This window comes from Ixodes scapularis, unplaced genomic scaffold, assembly GCF_016920785.2.
Source record: "Ixodes scapularis isolate PalLabHiFi unplaced genomic scaffold, ASM1692078v2 PGA_scaffold13__105_contigs__length_92229423, whole genome shotgun sequence".
Taxonomy (NCBI): Eukaryota; Metazoa; Arthropoda; class Arachnida; order Ixodida; family Ixodidae; genus Ixodes; species Ixodes scapularis.
The window spans coordinates 90,633,645-90,648,441 of NW_024609839.1; the positions used below are offsets into that span (position 1 = coordinate 90,633,645).

The following is a 14,797-nucleotide window of genomic DNA, read 5'->3' on the forward strand; positions in this document are numbered from 1 at the left end:
AATAAACATCCAAAGTCGCCACCTTTTCCATTCTTATTTGTTTACTATAAGTAATAAAAACTGTATATCTGAAAATTACATGCATTCTAGGTCTAATATCGATATATATTAATACACAACAAAGATGTACATCCACTTTGCCGATACGTGTACAGTTAACATAACTTCGCTTTTACTTTACGAACGCAATCAATGTCCAGATACACAATATATTTGTGATTTATTTAACGAAGATAATAAATTAACTCTCTCGAAGAATTTCGTTTCGGTATTGGCAATATCGAATCCATTTGAGGCCGAAAGTTATCGATTTGTATTACATGCCGAACCTTTGCGCATATGGAAGAACGACGATACTCCCGTACATATTGGCGAATTGACAGAAAAAGACTTCCGTTTGGAGAACGATGTGTATGAAATGGATGGCGATGCCATAGTCCAGATTTCTCCTGATACAAGTGGAGTTGTGCAAGGTGGATACGTATATGTCATCGATGGTCAAAGTGGGCGATATCTGTGTACTTTAGACTATTTATATTGTTTGTATAATAATATAGGTGATATGGAAGAGCGTAATCCATTTTCCATTTCCCAGGTAACTGGCAAGCGACCTGTAAGTCGTGCTATTTCTAATGGTTTATATTGGCAAAAATTAATAACGAGTGAAAAGATTGACAGTACATTATATTATTCGGACCAAGTAGGTAATCGTTACGCAGAATATAAAGATTCGTTATATTTTAGCGTTGGAAAGTACATACCTTGCAATTATGCATATGATTTTGGAGTCGCCTTGGCGTATGTGATTGACGAAGCCTTCGATCTACTTGACGGTGCCGGTCGCTGTAATTGTGAAAATGAATATTTTAAATTATTTGGGTCGGAAAATACTTCAATTAATGCTCATTACACCTTATGGTGCATAACTCGCCGACAATTAAATAACGATATCATTCAAAACGCAATGTGTCTTTACTTCACTCCTTCTGTATATAACGAAGTGATGCAAAAAATAGAAGACTACAAACTACCATCTGGGCCGAGCGACGAAGAGAACGAAATATTTGTTTTTAACGACGTAGAGAAAACGGTACTTTATCCACGCATTTACCCATTTGCTACAAAAATAAATTCTTTCGTTACTGAACCTTCGCATGTTACGAACGGTAGGGAATTGCGAACATCGAAGAAGGCAATCGCTTACTTGAATTCGGATGTAGAGGGGAAAATGATGAATAACCCGAAGGGACCCATTTCTCTCAAAATAGCTAAACGCGTTTTTACCACACTTGCCGACGATTTATTGCACTATTTGTACACACCATCCAGCGATGTGTTTTCAAAACGTGGAGTTAATACCCAACCTGTAATTCGAATCAATGGTGACCACCTATATCTCCATGTAACACACGAGTGTGACGAATGGGACGAAAGTCCCAAAAATGCGATGTTACTTCTATGTAGACATGCTCAAAAAGAGGTCATTACAAAATATAACGATCCAGTGGAACCTTTGAATGATTTGTTGTTCGAGAAGTTCGAAAACGTAAAGAAGAGTCACATTTGGAATTCCGTGTTTAATTACGCAATTGTTCATTATCGAACCATGTTGTTTAAAACTATTATAGTTGCATGTACACGGATGCATTACATTTATGTAAGAAATAACAAAACGAGCCAGTACAAGATGGGTGTCAATATCGATTACAAAATGCGATCTCATGCGGTATGTACTCTTCAAGCCATATTGAATAATAAATTGTACTTTACCCAACCTTCTAAGGCAATTAAAGTTTGAATAAAAAAAATTGTCATCATATATCGTGTTTTCGTGTCTGTATAAGATTTTTTGTCATTGATAGTATGTGATAGATATTAGAAACGTTATGCTAATCTATAAATTATTAAAACAGAAAAAACATGAATTTGTGAAATTCAAAATAGTTTTCTTTTCTATAAAGAACTGCGAATACAAAATATATTTTGTGATTACAAAATAGCATATGCCATAATGACAATTTTGATTAACGATATTAATATAGATTGTCTTTTAAAATTCGAAAACGGTACTTCCATTTCAGCTACTAAAGTAATTCAAATATTTGGCCAATCGAGGGTAATACACATAGATACTCCTTTTAAAGTTGACAAACTGAGTTTCGTTTTACATGGGAAGCCTTTGAAAATAACAAAATTAGTTCACGATTTGAAATGTATTGTTCACGTTGGTGATTTGCTTGCAGAAAACGTTACACTCGAAAATGCATATTTTAACGTGACAGAGTATAAACCGATTCACATTGCAGACGATGCAAATGGATCGACAGAAGGTGGCTATGTTTACGTTATTGATGGTGACAGTGGGAAATATTTATGTACTTTGGATTATCTGTATTGCATATGTCATGGTATAGATGTGAATGGCCGAAATCCATTTTCTACGAGTAGTGCTACCGGAACGAGGCCACTAAGTTACGCAATTTCGAATGGGCTGTATTGGCAGCACATAATTAACAACGGTGTACCTCGAATGCGACAGAATTTATATTATTCTAACGTAGTTGGTAGTGAATATTTCAATAGAAAGAAATCGCTTTATACAAATATGCAATCTTACGTAGATGATTATGAAGCATATATGTTTGGTGTAGCAATGGCGTACGTCGTAGATGAAGCTTGCGATGAAATCGATTCCAAGGGTAGGTGTTTTAAAGAGGTACATTACGCTGAATTGTGGGGTGAGAAAACTTCTTTTAATACACATTCATTCCTTTGGTCGATTGCTGATAAAAGGCGGCATTGCCAAATGATTCAAACTGCATTGTGTTTGTTATTTACGCCACAAATATATAGTATGACTATGCAAGCAATAGATCACCTTTCATTCCTATTGATCAAAGATTACCCAGAGATGTATACAGAGGGGTCAGCGATTGTAACTGGATATAAGTCAAATGGAAATCATTTTAGCAAATCTGTCGTATATAGCCACGTACATCCGTTTTTTACCGAATCCGAAGCTTTAAAGGCTGCTCCTCTAAATACAGACGCTCGTTGTGCATTGTTGAAAAGCGTTGAGTCTAAGTTTTTGCAAAGTATTATAGAAAGATTGGATTTGGAAAAAGGATTTAAAGCCTTTTCGGCTGCAACGGATGACTGGCTACATTACTTCTACACACCACACGAAACAATGTTGTTACAATCTGGTGTATCCGATAAACCGAAGGCGAATGACCATGGTGTGGACTTTTTTTCTGATATTCTTGCACAAGTTTCAGATACACCAAAGGATGTTTATACAACATACAGTTGTGGTGAGTGGGTAGACAAACCGCGTAATGTTTCCTTTATGTTATGTTCAAAAACTAATAGAAATGTTTTAGCTACATATTCGAGTCCGTTAGAAATTTTGAACATATTATTAACAGCCGATTTTAATGATATGCGTATCGACCCATCATGGAATGTCATTTTAATAGCATCATTAAATAAATCTATTGAAGCAAAAAAAATGGAAGCCACTTTTCAAAACTATAGTTCATTTAGGTCAATGTTACTTCTTATAATTATGACGTGTTTTAGAACGCGATACGTATACAATCCTAATAGTGATACAACGCAGTATACCAAAGGTACTCACATTAACTTTTTAATGAGATTTAGTTCTATAAAGGTTGTACATGCGTGTTTATCTTACGATTGGTTCGATTTCGTTTTGAATGCATATAACAAAGGATATTTAGGTACGCCTAACAAAATTGTAAAGGGGGCAGTCAATTGGTGGAAATTCACGCTTCCCACTACTGTGTCAAATGAATTAGAAGGAACAGTAGAACATACATGGCCATATTACGATCTCGACTTTATTAGAATTTACGATACTTTTATTAGTGATACATTGTGGAGCTATTACGGTAGAAACTTGCATAAACGTATACGTGATGTCTTAAACACGTTACCTGAGGTTATGAAAGAACATGTTGGTACTTTAGAACAATCACAAGTTATTCCAATGCATATTCAAATGGCAGTTTTTTACATGTACTTTACAGAATACCTAACAAACATTGAGCGAGATGGGGTTTTAAGTAAAATGACAGCTGCAATTCAATCGAGTGATTATTCTAAATTTAATATTCGCACAGGTTATGCGTGTAGTTTTGAAAAGACATCAGACGTGTTTACGCTTCATTCATTACATTTAACGGATGAACCTGTCAACGTTAGTTACAAATTGATTAAAGATAAACCAATTTTGAAATTACCAGATGAGTATTCTTACAGTGTTGAGAATATGCGACAGAATTTTGAAAAAATGCGTCACGTATTAAATAACAAGGCAATTTTAAATTATAAAGTTGTGAATCCTCACATTGTGGATCTCATGCATATAATTCTTTCCATCAATGGATGTCTAATGTACACGTACAACGGACATCGTGCGAGTACTTTTATATCCAATTTACTCGGATACGAATATAAAGGTAATGCTATCGATATGTCCGAAATATCAGAAGTAGATACATTTAAAAAATTACACCAATATGTAACAAACATACTCACAACGAATCGCATTCCTACTATGTCCTTAATTCAAGTTAACAATGTTTATGAATCTTTCGTGAAGAATGTGTCGCATGCCTTATCTGAAAAGAGAACTAGGATACCGGACACGAATAGACGAAAAAGACGACGATATTGCATTCCTTAGATTAAATAAAAATGTTTACCTTAAATATACCACCTGGTAACGTGAGCGTTAATATCACACCTCTGGTTCATTTCGAAAGATGTAAATTGTCGGCGGATAACGCCGCAAGGCAATTTACAGCTCAGACCACAACAGCCCCAATACCCATAAAATATCCGAGTTTTAAAAGTAACGTCTTGGAAAACGTGACCTTTTTTGGTTTCGTTATACGAGAAACGAGATACGATCCAAATAATTGCAACTTAAAACATGAAGTTGACATCGACGGAAATGTCGTCACCGTGTCGGAAAATAATTCTTGGCTTACAAACAACACAGCTGGTGGATATGTGTACGCAATTGATTTGTCGCAAACACAACAACGAGGTAGATATCTTTGTACACTCGATCACATATATCGTTTATTAAGTGGAATGGTAGTTGAAAAGACTGATGCATTTGCGGTCACGAATGCGACTCGTATTATAGATGCAGATGAACGAGAGACGAATAGTCTTTTATGGTATAAAATTTCTTCTCTTAAACACCCATTAATCCACGATATCATAGACACTGCGGAATATATTTGTCATGGCATTAGAAGTCTTTATGACGACACGCCAATGTATACATGCAGACCGGAACACAATTGGGGTGCATGTATTTTAGATTTACTCAGGGCATCAAATTTTAAAACGCTACGAAAAAGTGAATTGAAACTCTGGACTGATATTTTACTAGACGAATGCCCTACCATGATCCACGACGCGGTGTGCATGTTATACGGTCCAATCGCATACTTTAAAATAATGACTCTTTTAAAAATTAAATACTTACCTAAAAATGATCTTGACGTAGATCGTATACCAATACCAGATTACAATTTGTCTTGTATCAACGTGATACAGTACTTGGCCCCTTTAGTTAAGACACCCATATTGACTTACGTCCCCACAATGGTGCAATCTGATTTCGAATGTATAAATGACTATTCTATTGATATCAATCCAATATTATTGGCCTTTAGAAACATAGCAAATGTCTGGCTGACATTTTTATATTCGGATACAAATGCTTTTTTAAGCTTGCAAGGGCAGTTACAAATCAATACAGATTTCAAAATAACATGGGATACTGGTACGAATTCAAGTTTTAAATACGTTTTTGCAAAAAATAATGCTTCTACGATCGAGCTACAACAAGATTTGGGTCCATTAAACGCATTAAATAATTTACTTTTAATAAATCCAAGAGATCTTATAAGTGTAAGCAAGTGTAGAAATGTGGACTGGAACGCAGTTTTTATGCTTGCATTGAATAAGCCTATAGAGCTCACTATCGAAATAATTACAGCATGTCGCATCTTTTATATGTTTAGTACTGTAGATACATTGAGTATTAGGCCACCAGAGCGATGTTTACACATTACACAATGCATGCGTCGCCGATCGCCAAGCGTCCTTCGTGCATGCGAGCGTTACGATTGGTTAGATTTCGTCTTGGAGACAATTACGAATAACAACAAAATTTACAGTGCCGATGGTATAGTTAAAGAATTAACGAATCCACCTTCAGCTAGAGACAATACAGTGGGATGGCCTTTATTTGGATGTCGACAATACTCTTCTGATGTCGAAACCAATGTTTGTACTCCTTTAAAAACGCATATGGGTAGTCGCGTAAAAAGGATAGTGACAACAGTCTCCGTATGGAAGAATATCGTGGCTAAATACGGAGGTTATACCTCGATGCCCCCTACGGGAAATATCAAATTCTCTTTAGGTCCTGTGCTATCTATCGTATACGATAAATTTTTAGATTACGATAACGCACCATTTGGTCCGTTATATTTAAAGACGTCTAATAAATTTCGCTACGATGAGCTAATACCGGCAGCGATTGTTTCTGGAAAAATGGAATCGGCAAACGACATATGTGAAAGATTACATTTGGCGGTAATGGAAAATATAAGAATTCGTGGGTGGGGATCGTTTTATACAACATCAACTGCGAATATAATAAATACTATATTACAAAGAAATAACGATCAACAAACCAATCAAAACGTTTTATTACAGTCGTGGTCACCAGCACCACATGTTTGGATTGTTCTCAAAAACGATAAAGTTTATCTTATACGACATAACCATTTTAACGATGTCGTTGCATTAGATAAAGCACTGTATACAAGCATGTTACTTAGGTGGCGACACGAAACTCGTCTTTCTATGTTAAACGTGCAATCGCAACCAGCAAGTCAGGATAACACTGCGAAAACAATAGTGGAAATTGGAACATTTACCCCTATTTTGGAAAAACTATACAAATTTTTAATACACGATTGTTGTACGTATCGCTTCTTGTTTATAGAATTATATAAAGCACCAAAATTGCGTGTTGACGAAAAAATAGTTTTGTTGTTACATTGTTTGTTATCACACGATTTAGGATCTTGTATGCCCGTCACAAATGCACATGTAAAAAAATTGGAAGACTCTATTACTATCCAAAGAGAAATTTTGCTATCAAATTTGTTTGGGACGGACGGAAATAATATTTGGTCTAAACAAATGAAATCGGCAACAACTAGAAGTAATTTAAATGAAAAATTTCTCATGTGTACAACCCCATTAAAGTACGTAAACGATGTGTTAACTTCTTATAACATTACTACCAATACTGGATCTGGTGCATTTAATAACACACCATTGTCTCTTATTGAGGTCACGTATTGTATCGACGAATGGTTGTTGCGAATGACGTATAGACCTGTATCGTATATGACATGTTCTCTAAATATTGCGGACGACTTCCATAATTCAGATCATCGTGCGTTGCGTGCGAATGTTGTGCAAAATGTGATTGCAAAACTACTACTACATATAAAAACCGATTCGTATTATTTTCGTACATTACTGGATGTCGCGGTTTTTCTAACTGGAGTTGACCCATACGTCATCACTAAAAAAATAAATAATACACACACCATACCATTAAATAGGTATTACGAACATTTGGATGACGATCATCGGATCAATAATATATTGAAGGAATCTAAAAATTTAGACATTTTAAATATATACACAGCTTTTAAATTAATCGATTTCTTATCGTAATTAATAAAAAAGAAATATGAAAATATCTATGTGTTTAAAATTGTATTCGCACAACACTCCAATTTATATAAATGTTACACCACTTATAGGTATTCTATGCGGTGGATCAACAGATTCCATTGGTTCTTTAAACATTCCAGATTGTTCATTGGTACCAAATGGAAATAAAATTTGTTTCTTAGTTACTTCAAAATATTTGACGGCAGAGTATGATAACGAAAGGATCTTGTACGAAGTGGGGAACAATGCAGGTTACATAAATAATTCCAAAACAATACTTGCAAGCCAATCTAGTCAAGGAGCATATGTGTATGTATGCAGAGAATTAATATCGGGTAAACCTTTAATTGTACTTGGTACGTTAGATTCATTTTTATTGGAACAAGGTGTATATTTGAACAGTGATTTGAAGCCAATTAGGTCGATTAAAAGTGTGTTTTTGAAGGATTATTACGGTAGAGAATATGTTGACGAAAAGGAATGGAAATTCGATAGGTTTACGTACGTTATGACTCTGCATCGGTTCGATTCTTCGTTTGAGAATAACGTAATGAACGTAAAAACGTTAATTACTCTAGACGATCCATCCCCTCTTGTAAAGAAGGGTATGCATCTATCTATGAAGGATGCTAGTGTTTTAGTAACCGAATATGATTTATTTAACAAACTACCTCATTATGCAGATCACCAGCATAGACCTTGGTGTGTTAGTCGTTTTGCTATTGTTGGTATAGAGAAGGGTCCATTGGATGATATGTGTAGATACTTGGTAGCTCTCTTTTATTTCGGATTAAATAGAGAACCGTACACTAAAAAAACGTTTACCGATTTTTGTACGCGGTACTCTTTACCAAAGAATTGGAGATCTATATTATGGAATAAAACGAAAAATTTTTGGAGAGAGCGATTTATAAATTATAGAAAACGAAATAAAACTTTAGAATCGCAACCGCATTATAATTTTTACTACAAAGTATACAATGGTGTCATCAATGATGATAATAGGATCGACAGATCTTGGATGAGATTTAATCAAATTTTAAGTGGCATATTAGGTCCAGATATATTTTGTGCGTTGATCAATCCCAAAACTGATTACGAACAGATTAATGATTTCCCAGACACACCCACAAGTGTCGGTAGCGGGAGTAGTGTGCAAACATATACTCCATTTGAATACGAATCATTCGTTAATGATAGTACTACAATGATTAGAAGAAAACAAACACTTAACGAAGAAGGTATTCCTATTGTATCACTATTTACATTAGTTGTGTTTCCATTTGATCATAACGTAGCTTCAGATTACTTCATTAAATTTACTGTAGATGAACATAATTATTTAAAAAATTTTTTCGAAACTACGAAAAATGCTGCATTTGTACAACTGCCTAACTTTACAGATCTGAATGAGGCAGATATGAAATTATTAGTAACGAGTCCTTCGGATACTTTGGGAAACCATCGTATGATTGAAATTTACACACAAATATTAAAAACCTGGTCTGGACTCCTTATTCGGGCTCCGAAAGAGTCTAACCAAGGTGATGAATTAATTGACGAGATAAAAGTAAAATGTTTTATTGCAAATAACGAACGCCGTTACGCATATTACGTTAACCAGGAACTAACCCCAATACATAATACAGAATGGCAGGTAATCAAATCGTTAATTTCATTAAGTGACAATAATGATTTAACAAATTTTTGTCATTGGGATTTTATATTAAAGAAAATTGCTAAAAACGATGATGAAGTTGTTCCATTGTGGTATACGCCGATTGGTGTTGCAATGAGTAGCGTGCTTCTCTTTACAAAATTTAAATATCATCTCAATATATATGGAGCACAGCGAGTTGTTGATCAATATGACTTGTATGATGCGTGTTTATATTCAATTCGTTTTTTATGTCTATCTAAATTGAAAATAAAGAATGTTTCAACGGATAAAAGCTTTATAAATTTATTTAAACACTCATACGAAGATTTTGATGTTGCAAAATTTTATTTAGACAAAACACCAAAAGACTCACGTAGATTACAAAATCTGTATGATATAGATATTATAAACAATATCATATCTGATCACACTTTAAATAAATTATTACGTCCAATATTACTTTGGTCACTACACGGCTTTACTTCATTAGATGTAGTATTGAGCAACCTCGTGAATAAACAATTTCATTTTATTGGACGTGGAGTGGAAATAACATCAGGTCTGAATGATGAGAAGAAAAGAAACCAAGTAATTGAAAAGCTCGCTGGTAATAATGATATTAATATGAGGGATGAAATGTTATACAATAGTCGAGTCATTATTGCTCAAACGGCAGGGTTGTTACGTGCATTAGTAGAGCGTCTAATTATACATTTTGAAACTGACGATATCGAATGGCCTTCTGTATTATCGTCGTGTTATATATTAGATCAATATAATGCATTTATGTGTTTTCAAAACGTTTCACAAAAAGATGTAAATGCAGACGAATATACCATCGTTAATTTAAGTACATATTATCAGTCATATATTTACACAAAGAACGATATGGCAATGTTGGATAAAATTGGTAAGGTCTTTTGTTTTAACGCATTAAATGTATTATTTTCATTACCGGACGATTTTCAACAAATACCGAGTATGCAAATTAAATACGACAATTCGAGTTGGTACGATTTTTACTCCGGTATTTTCATTAACGATGCTGTACGAAATTGTGTATTCTTTAATGCCAAGTTTTCTGAACCAATTGTAACAATAACTAAACGTATAAATTGTAAAACGCACTCTTCGTTACATCCAAATCTTCGCGCGATATTGTACAAAGACCTGAAGGACGAGGTTCAACATACATTTAGCGATTACGAAGAACTCGACGGTATTACTTTGAAACCGAGATATATTTTACATAAATTGGTGGTCTCTGCAGATGCTGTAGGTGAGACTATATCTGAGCTCTTATTAACATCTTATGAATATCATTTTTTGTCCTTACTTGAATGAAAAGCAAAGAAAAAAAAATCGTTCGGTTTTTTAAATTAGTTTTTCAAATAAAAATTATTTATGATTAATCCATTGTTGATTGTTTGAGTAAAATAAAAATAATGGATAAAATCGTACAATATGATAACCTATATAATAAACACGTAATTCACTTTGATGAATCATACGACAAAAAACGGTCTTCTCACTTATATGTTCCGTTTTGGGGGAAAGGTGTATCAGATAAATGGTCGTCGTTGTCTTGTTCGAAATTGTTAGAATACATACACAGCCCTAATGTTGCATTGGACGCTACTCGTTTGAGAAACATTACATTGAATAGCATTTTACTTAACGAATTATTAAAAAGAATTAATTATTGTAGAATCATTAGTTTAAAAAATTCAAATGAAATAGTTAATACATTATACGGACACCAGACATGTGCAATAGCGCTAAGTAAGAACATATACGATGAGACTACGATCGTAGGTCGTACTCTTAGGTTAACGAGAATACACAATGTTTCGTGGTTGAAATTGGACTTGGATGCCGCAAAACATACAGACGCATCATCGTCCATTTATGTTGTCGATGGTGACGATCGAATCATGTGTACTTTCGACTATTTACTCACTATTGTTGGATACTACTTGTATTGGAATTGTAGATTTGATTATATGTGTGATACGAACATTTATAATATACATATAGACGAAAGTATAAGTGTTAAGAAATATTCGGAAGGTTTGTTTAGGATATCAGAGAGAACATCAGAAAAGGATTATCTAATAAGTCTTTTAAGTTTTCTACAGTTTGGAGATTTCGATATAAATAATCGACATGAGTTACCAATATTTATTGGAAGTACTATATCCTCGCGCTCGGCTTCTCTGAGATGGTTAACAAAATCTAGCAAACCTTGGATATTAAGTGATTTTGCCTGCGAACGGTATAGAAAAGAATTTTTTAAACGAGTACAATTACCAACACTAAAACATTATTTTAATGTACTTCCAGACGCAAAAGAAACCGTCAACAACTTGGATGTATTTAAGTTTGCATATGGAATATTTAAACAAACGAAATTACCCGATCAATGTATAGACGTTTGCATTGCTTTTGGAGCCGATGTGTTTGTTGCGATACTGTCGTCTTTCGAAACCGAGAGAGATCATACATTGACCGAAGAGATTCTGCGTGATGTAGACGTGAATTCTGTGGTGGGGGTTACCTCTGTGTACGAAACAAATCGAGACAGTGGCGAGACGATAATTGGCTGTAATCACAGTATTTCAACTAGAGCGGTGGATCGACTTGGACGAACAAGGTTAATAAATGTAAATTTGTTAGTAAATCAAAATGGAGACGTTATTATACCTAACACTCACTATAGTTGTATATTCGATAACGTATCACCCGCTAGGCATAACGTCGTTCGGAAACCGCATTCAGTAATTTCTAAGAAACAAAGCGATCATTTCGCGTCGTCAGAAAGAATACCAGCACGACCTACATATTACGTGTCGTGTCCAGCTGAAATTGAAAAATTTTATTAACAAATAAGTAAAGTGAAAGTTTTGCGAGAAAGGTTTCAAGCGTTATACGACGATGTGGTTGTAAGTGTATGCGAATGTGCTTGGAATGGATTTCCTTCAAGAGATTCTTGGTTAGGAATGGGAAGTATTGTTTTAACAGGAGTTCGTGAGGACACTGCAACTGATTATTCGAAAGCTTTATGTTATAAAGTTGTAAGTAACGATTCCTTAAACTCGTTGCGACCATCCAACGATGTCCAAGCATTTACTACTTATGAGGCTGTGTATGTAAATTACTTTTATGAGGATACGTATATGGTTATATTAAAGGTACCAGTATCAAATGTTTTAATCTACACTATAGTCAAGCTTACAGAAAAAATACAAAATATAGACGTACAAATTCAACCGAGTACTATACGCATTAATATACTAGAGAAAACGAATGATCCATACGAAGTCTTGAAGTCTCTGGTACGCAGTGCTTTATTATACGATGAAGAGTTGGACTTGAAATGGTGGCATTTACAAGACAATTCTATCGTACGAAATCGTTGGTTTAGAATGGGGGTTGCGTTACACTTGCTCTACGGAGATGACATTCCAGAAGACGAAGTCACTTTGCAAGATGAAAATAAGAAAAAGGCATTTATCAGGGATTGCGTCCGCGAATATCTCGTAGAGTCTTTATACATTGACACGTCCCTTGTTGAATTAATGATAAACATACACTTGAAAAGGCCCCGCAGGGGGCACCTGTGAAAGCAGGTGTTTGGAGAGTGGCGTCTCCACGGACCCCGAGCCATGCGGGTTCGCCCGCCCACGTCTGGCTGTGCGTGGCTTTCCCGTGTCTGGGGAAAAGGGCATCCTGGTGGTTGAGCCGAGCCCGGGGTAGGTTTGGACCCTTCGGGGCCCCCCGGGCGAGGCAATACACCACTTCGGCCCCCGCTTCTCATAGACGGGAGTCCTGGTAAGGCCCGGCCAGGATGATTCAGTCTAGTCGCCACTCCTTCTACTATCCCCTCCCTTCTTTCACCCTTGTCTCCTCCTTCTTTTCACTCTTCTCATTTCTCTTCTTTCCTTTTCAACTTCTTTGGCGGCAAGGGCTAACCTTGGGTGGTGACAGATACTCTCGTCCAGATCCACACTTGGTTATAGTTTCTGGGTAGCGCTAATAGAGTAATGCTTCCAGCAAAGCCATATTTGTTATGGGGTATTACCTATTCCCTCGTTGGGCTCCGTGGTGGGCGGCGCGCCACAGATTCCGAAAACCCTTTGCCTTTTTATGGCGCCCCTCTCTTCTCAACCCCGAGCAGAGCGACCCCCGAAAAGGGTTCGCCCCGCTCCCCTTACTTTTGAAAAAGCTAATGAACCTGAAAAATATCCTCGATTTCTTGTAGTACACTCCGCAAGTGACACTGTGCATTTGTCAAAAGTTTCTCCCTTTGTGATTGCAAAGCATCTAGAACAAGTGGTTGGAAAATCTTATAAGGCAAAGAAGCTTGCTGGAGACCTCCTTGTTGAGGTAGAAAACAAGCCACAAAGCACAGCACTCTTGAAGATGACAAGCCTGGGAGACTACCCGGTTACTGTCACCCCCCACCGTACCCTGAATACTGTTCGCGGTGTCATCTCAGAAGATGACCTTCTCGAATGCAGTGAAGACGAGATCCTCGAAGGTCTTCGCAAGAGTGCTGTCGTTGCTGTTCGACGAATCACCTTAAAACGTGACGGACAAGAAAAACCAACCCGCCATCTGATACTCACATTTGAGCTCCATGCCCTTCCATCCACCGTGAAGGCAGGATATTTGAGCTGCAGAGTCCGCCCTTTCATTCCAAATCCTCAGCGGTGTTTCCGTTGCCAACGTTTTGGGCATGGTTCCCGAAACTGTCGTGGCCGAGAAACGTGTGGAAAGTGCGGTGGTACTGACCATGTAGCGGACATCTGTGAAAATGAACCGAAATGTGTAAACTGTAGCGGAGCTCACCCTGCTTTCTTTCGCTCTTGCCCAAAATGGAAAGAGGAAAAAGACGTCTTGACTTTCAAAGTGAAACATAACCTGAGCTACCAAGCAGCCAAAGAACAGCTTGCCTTTCAGGCAAGGGGTTCTTATGCCCAGGCAGTGTTGAGGGGACCCCCACTGTCTACGGCATCTGTGGAGACACAGACTTCCCTGGAAGACCTGTCCTCTCCACAGGGGTCCCCTTCCGAACTTTTGAAGGTGACGCACACTCAGTCACCTTCATGTTCTAAGGGTGCTGTACCCTCCAAGGAGGGTACCACCCCGTCCCAGGTATCAGGGGCGCCATCAGCGGCCCTAGCTGGTCCTTCTGGCAGGGGTCGAGGGCTCCCTCCTCGTGCTTCCTGCAGCAACCAAAAGCCCAGGCGGACAGAACAACCTCCACCGCCCAAGGGCCCAACGCTCTCGCCGGAAGAAAAAATGGACGAGAGCCTACCGCTCTCTGAA

The 14,797-nt window shown here is 36.8% G+C and overlaps 1 protein-coding gene across 4 annotated transcripts in view; it reads right to left on the minus strand.

The window, feature by feature from the left end:
- Positions 1 to 14,797, minus strand: part of LOC115331324 — a 264,070-nt gene that overhangs the window by 122,618 nt on the left and 126,655 nt on the right. For 3 of the 4 annotated variants that reach the window (XM_042290029.1, XM_042290028.1, XM_042290030.1), the window contains exon 2: positions 762 to 843. In XM_042290029.1, coding sequence (XP_042145963.1) covers positions 762 to 843 — 82 coding nt within the window. Of the gene's footprint in view, positions 1 to 761; positions 2,004 to 14,797 lie in introns of those variants that run through there. The other variant, XR_006077680.1, reaches the window with a different exon arrangement.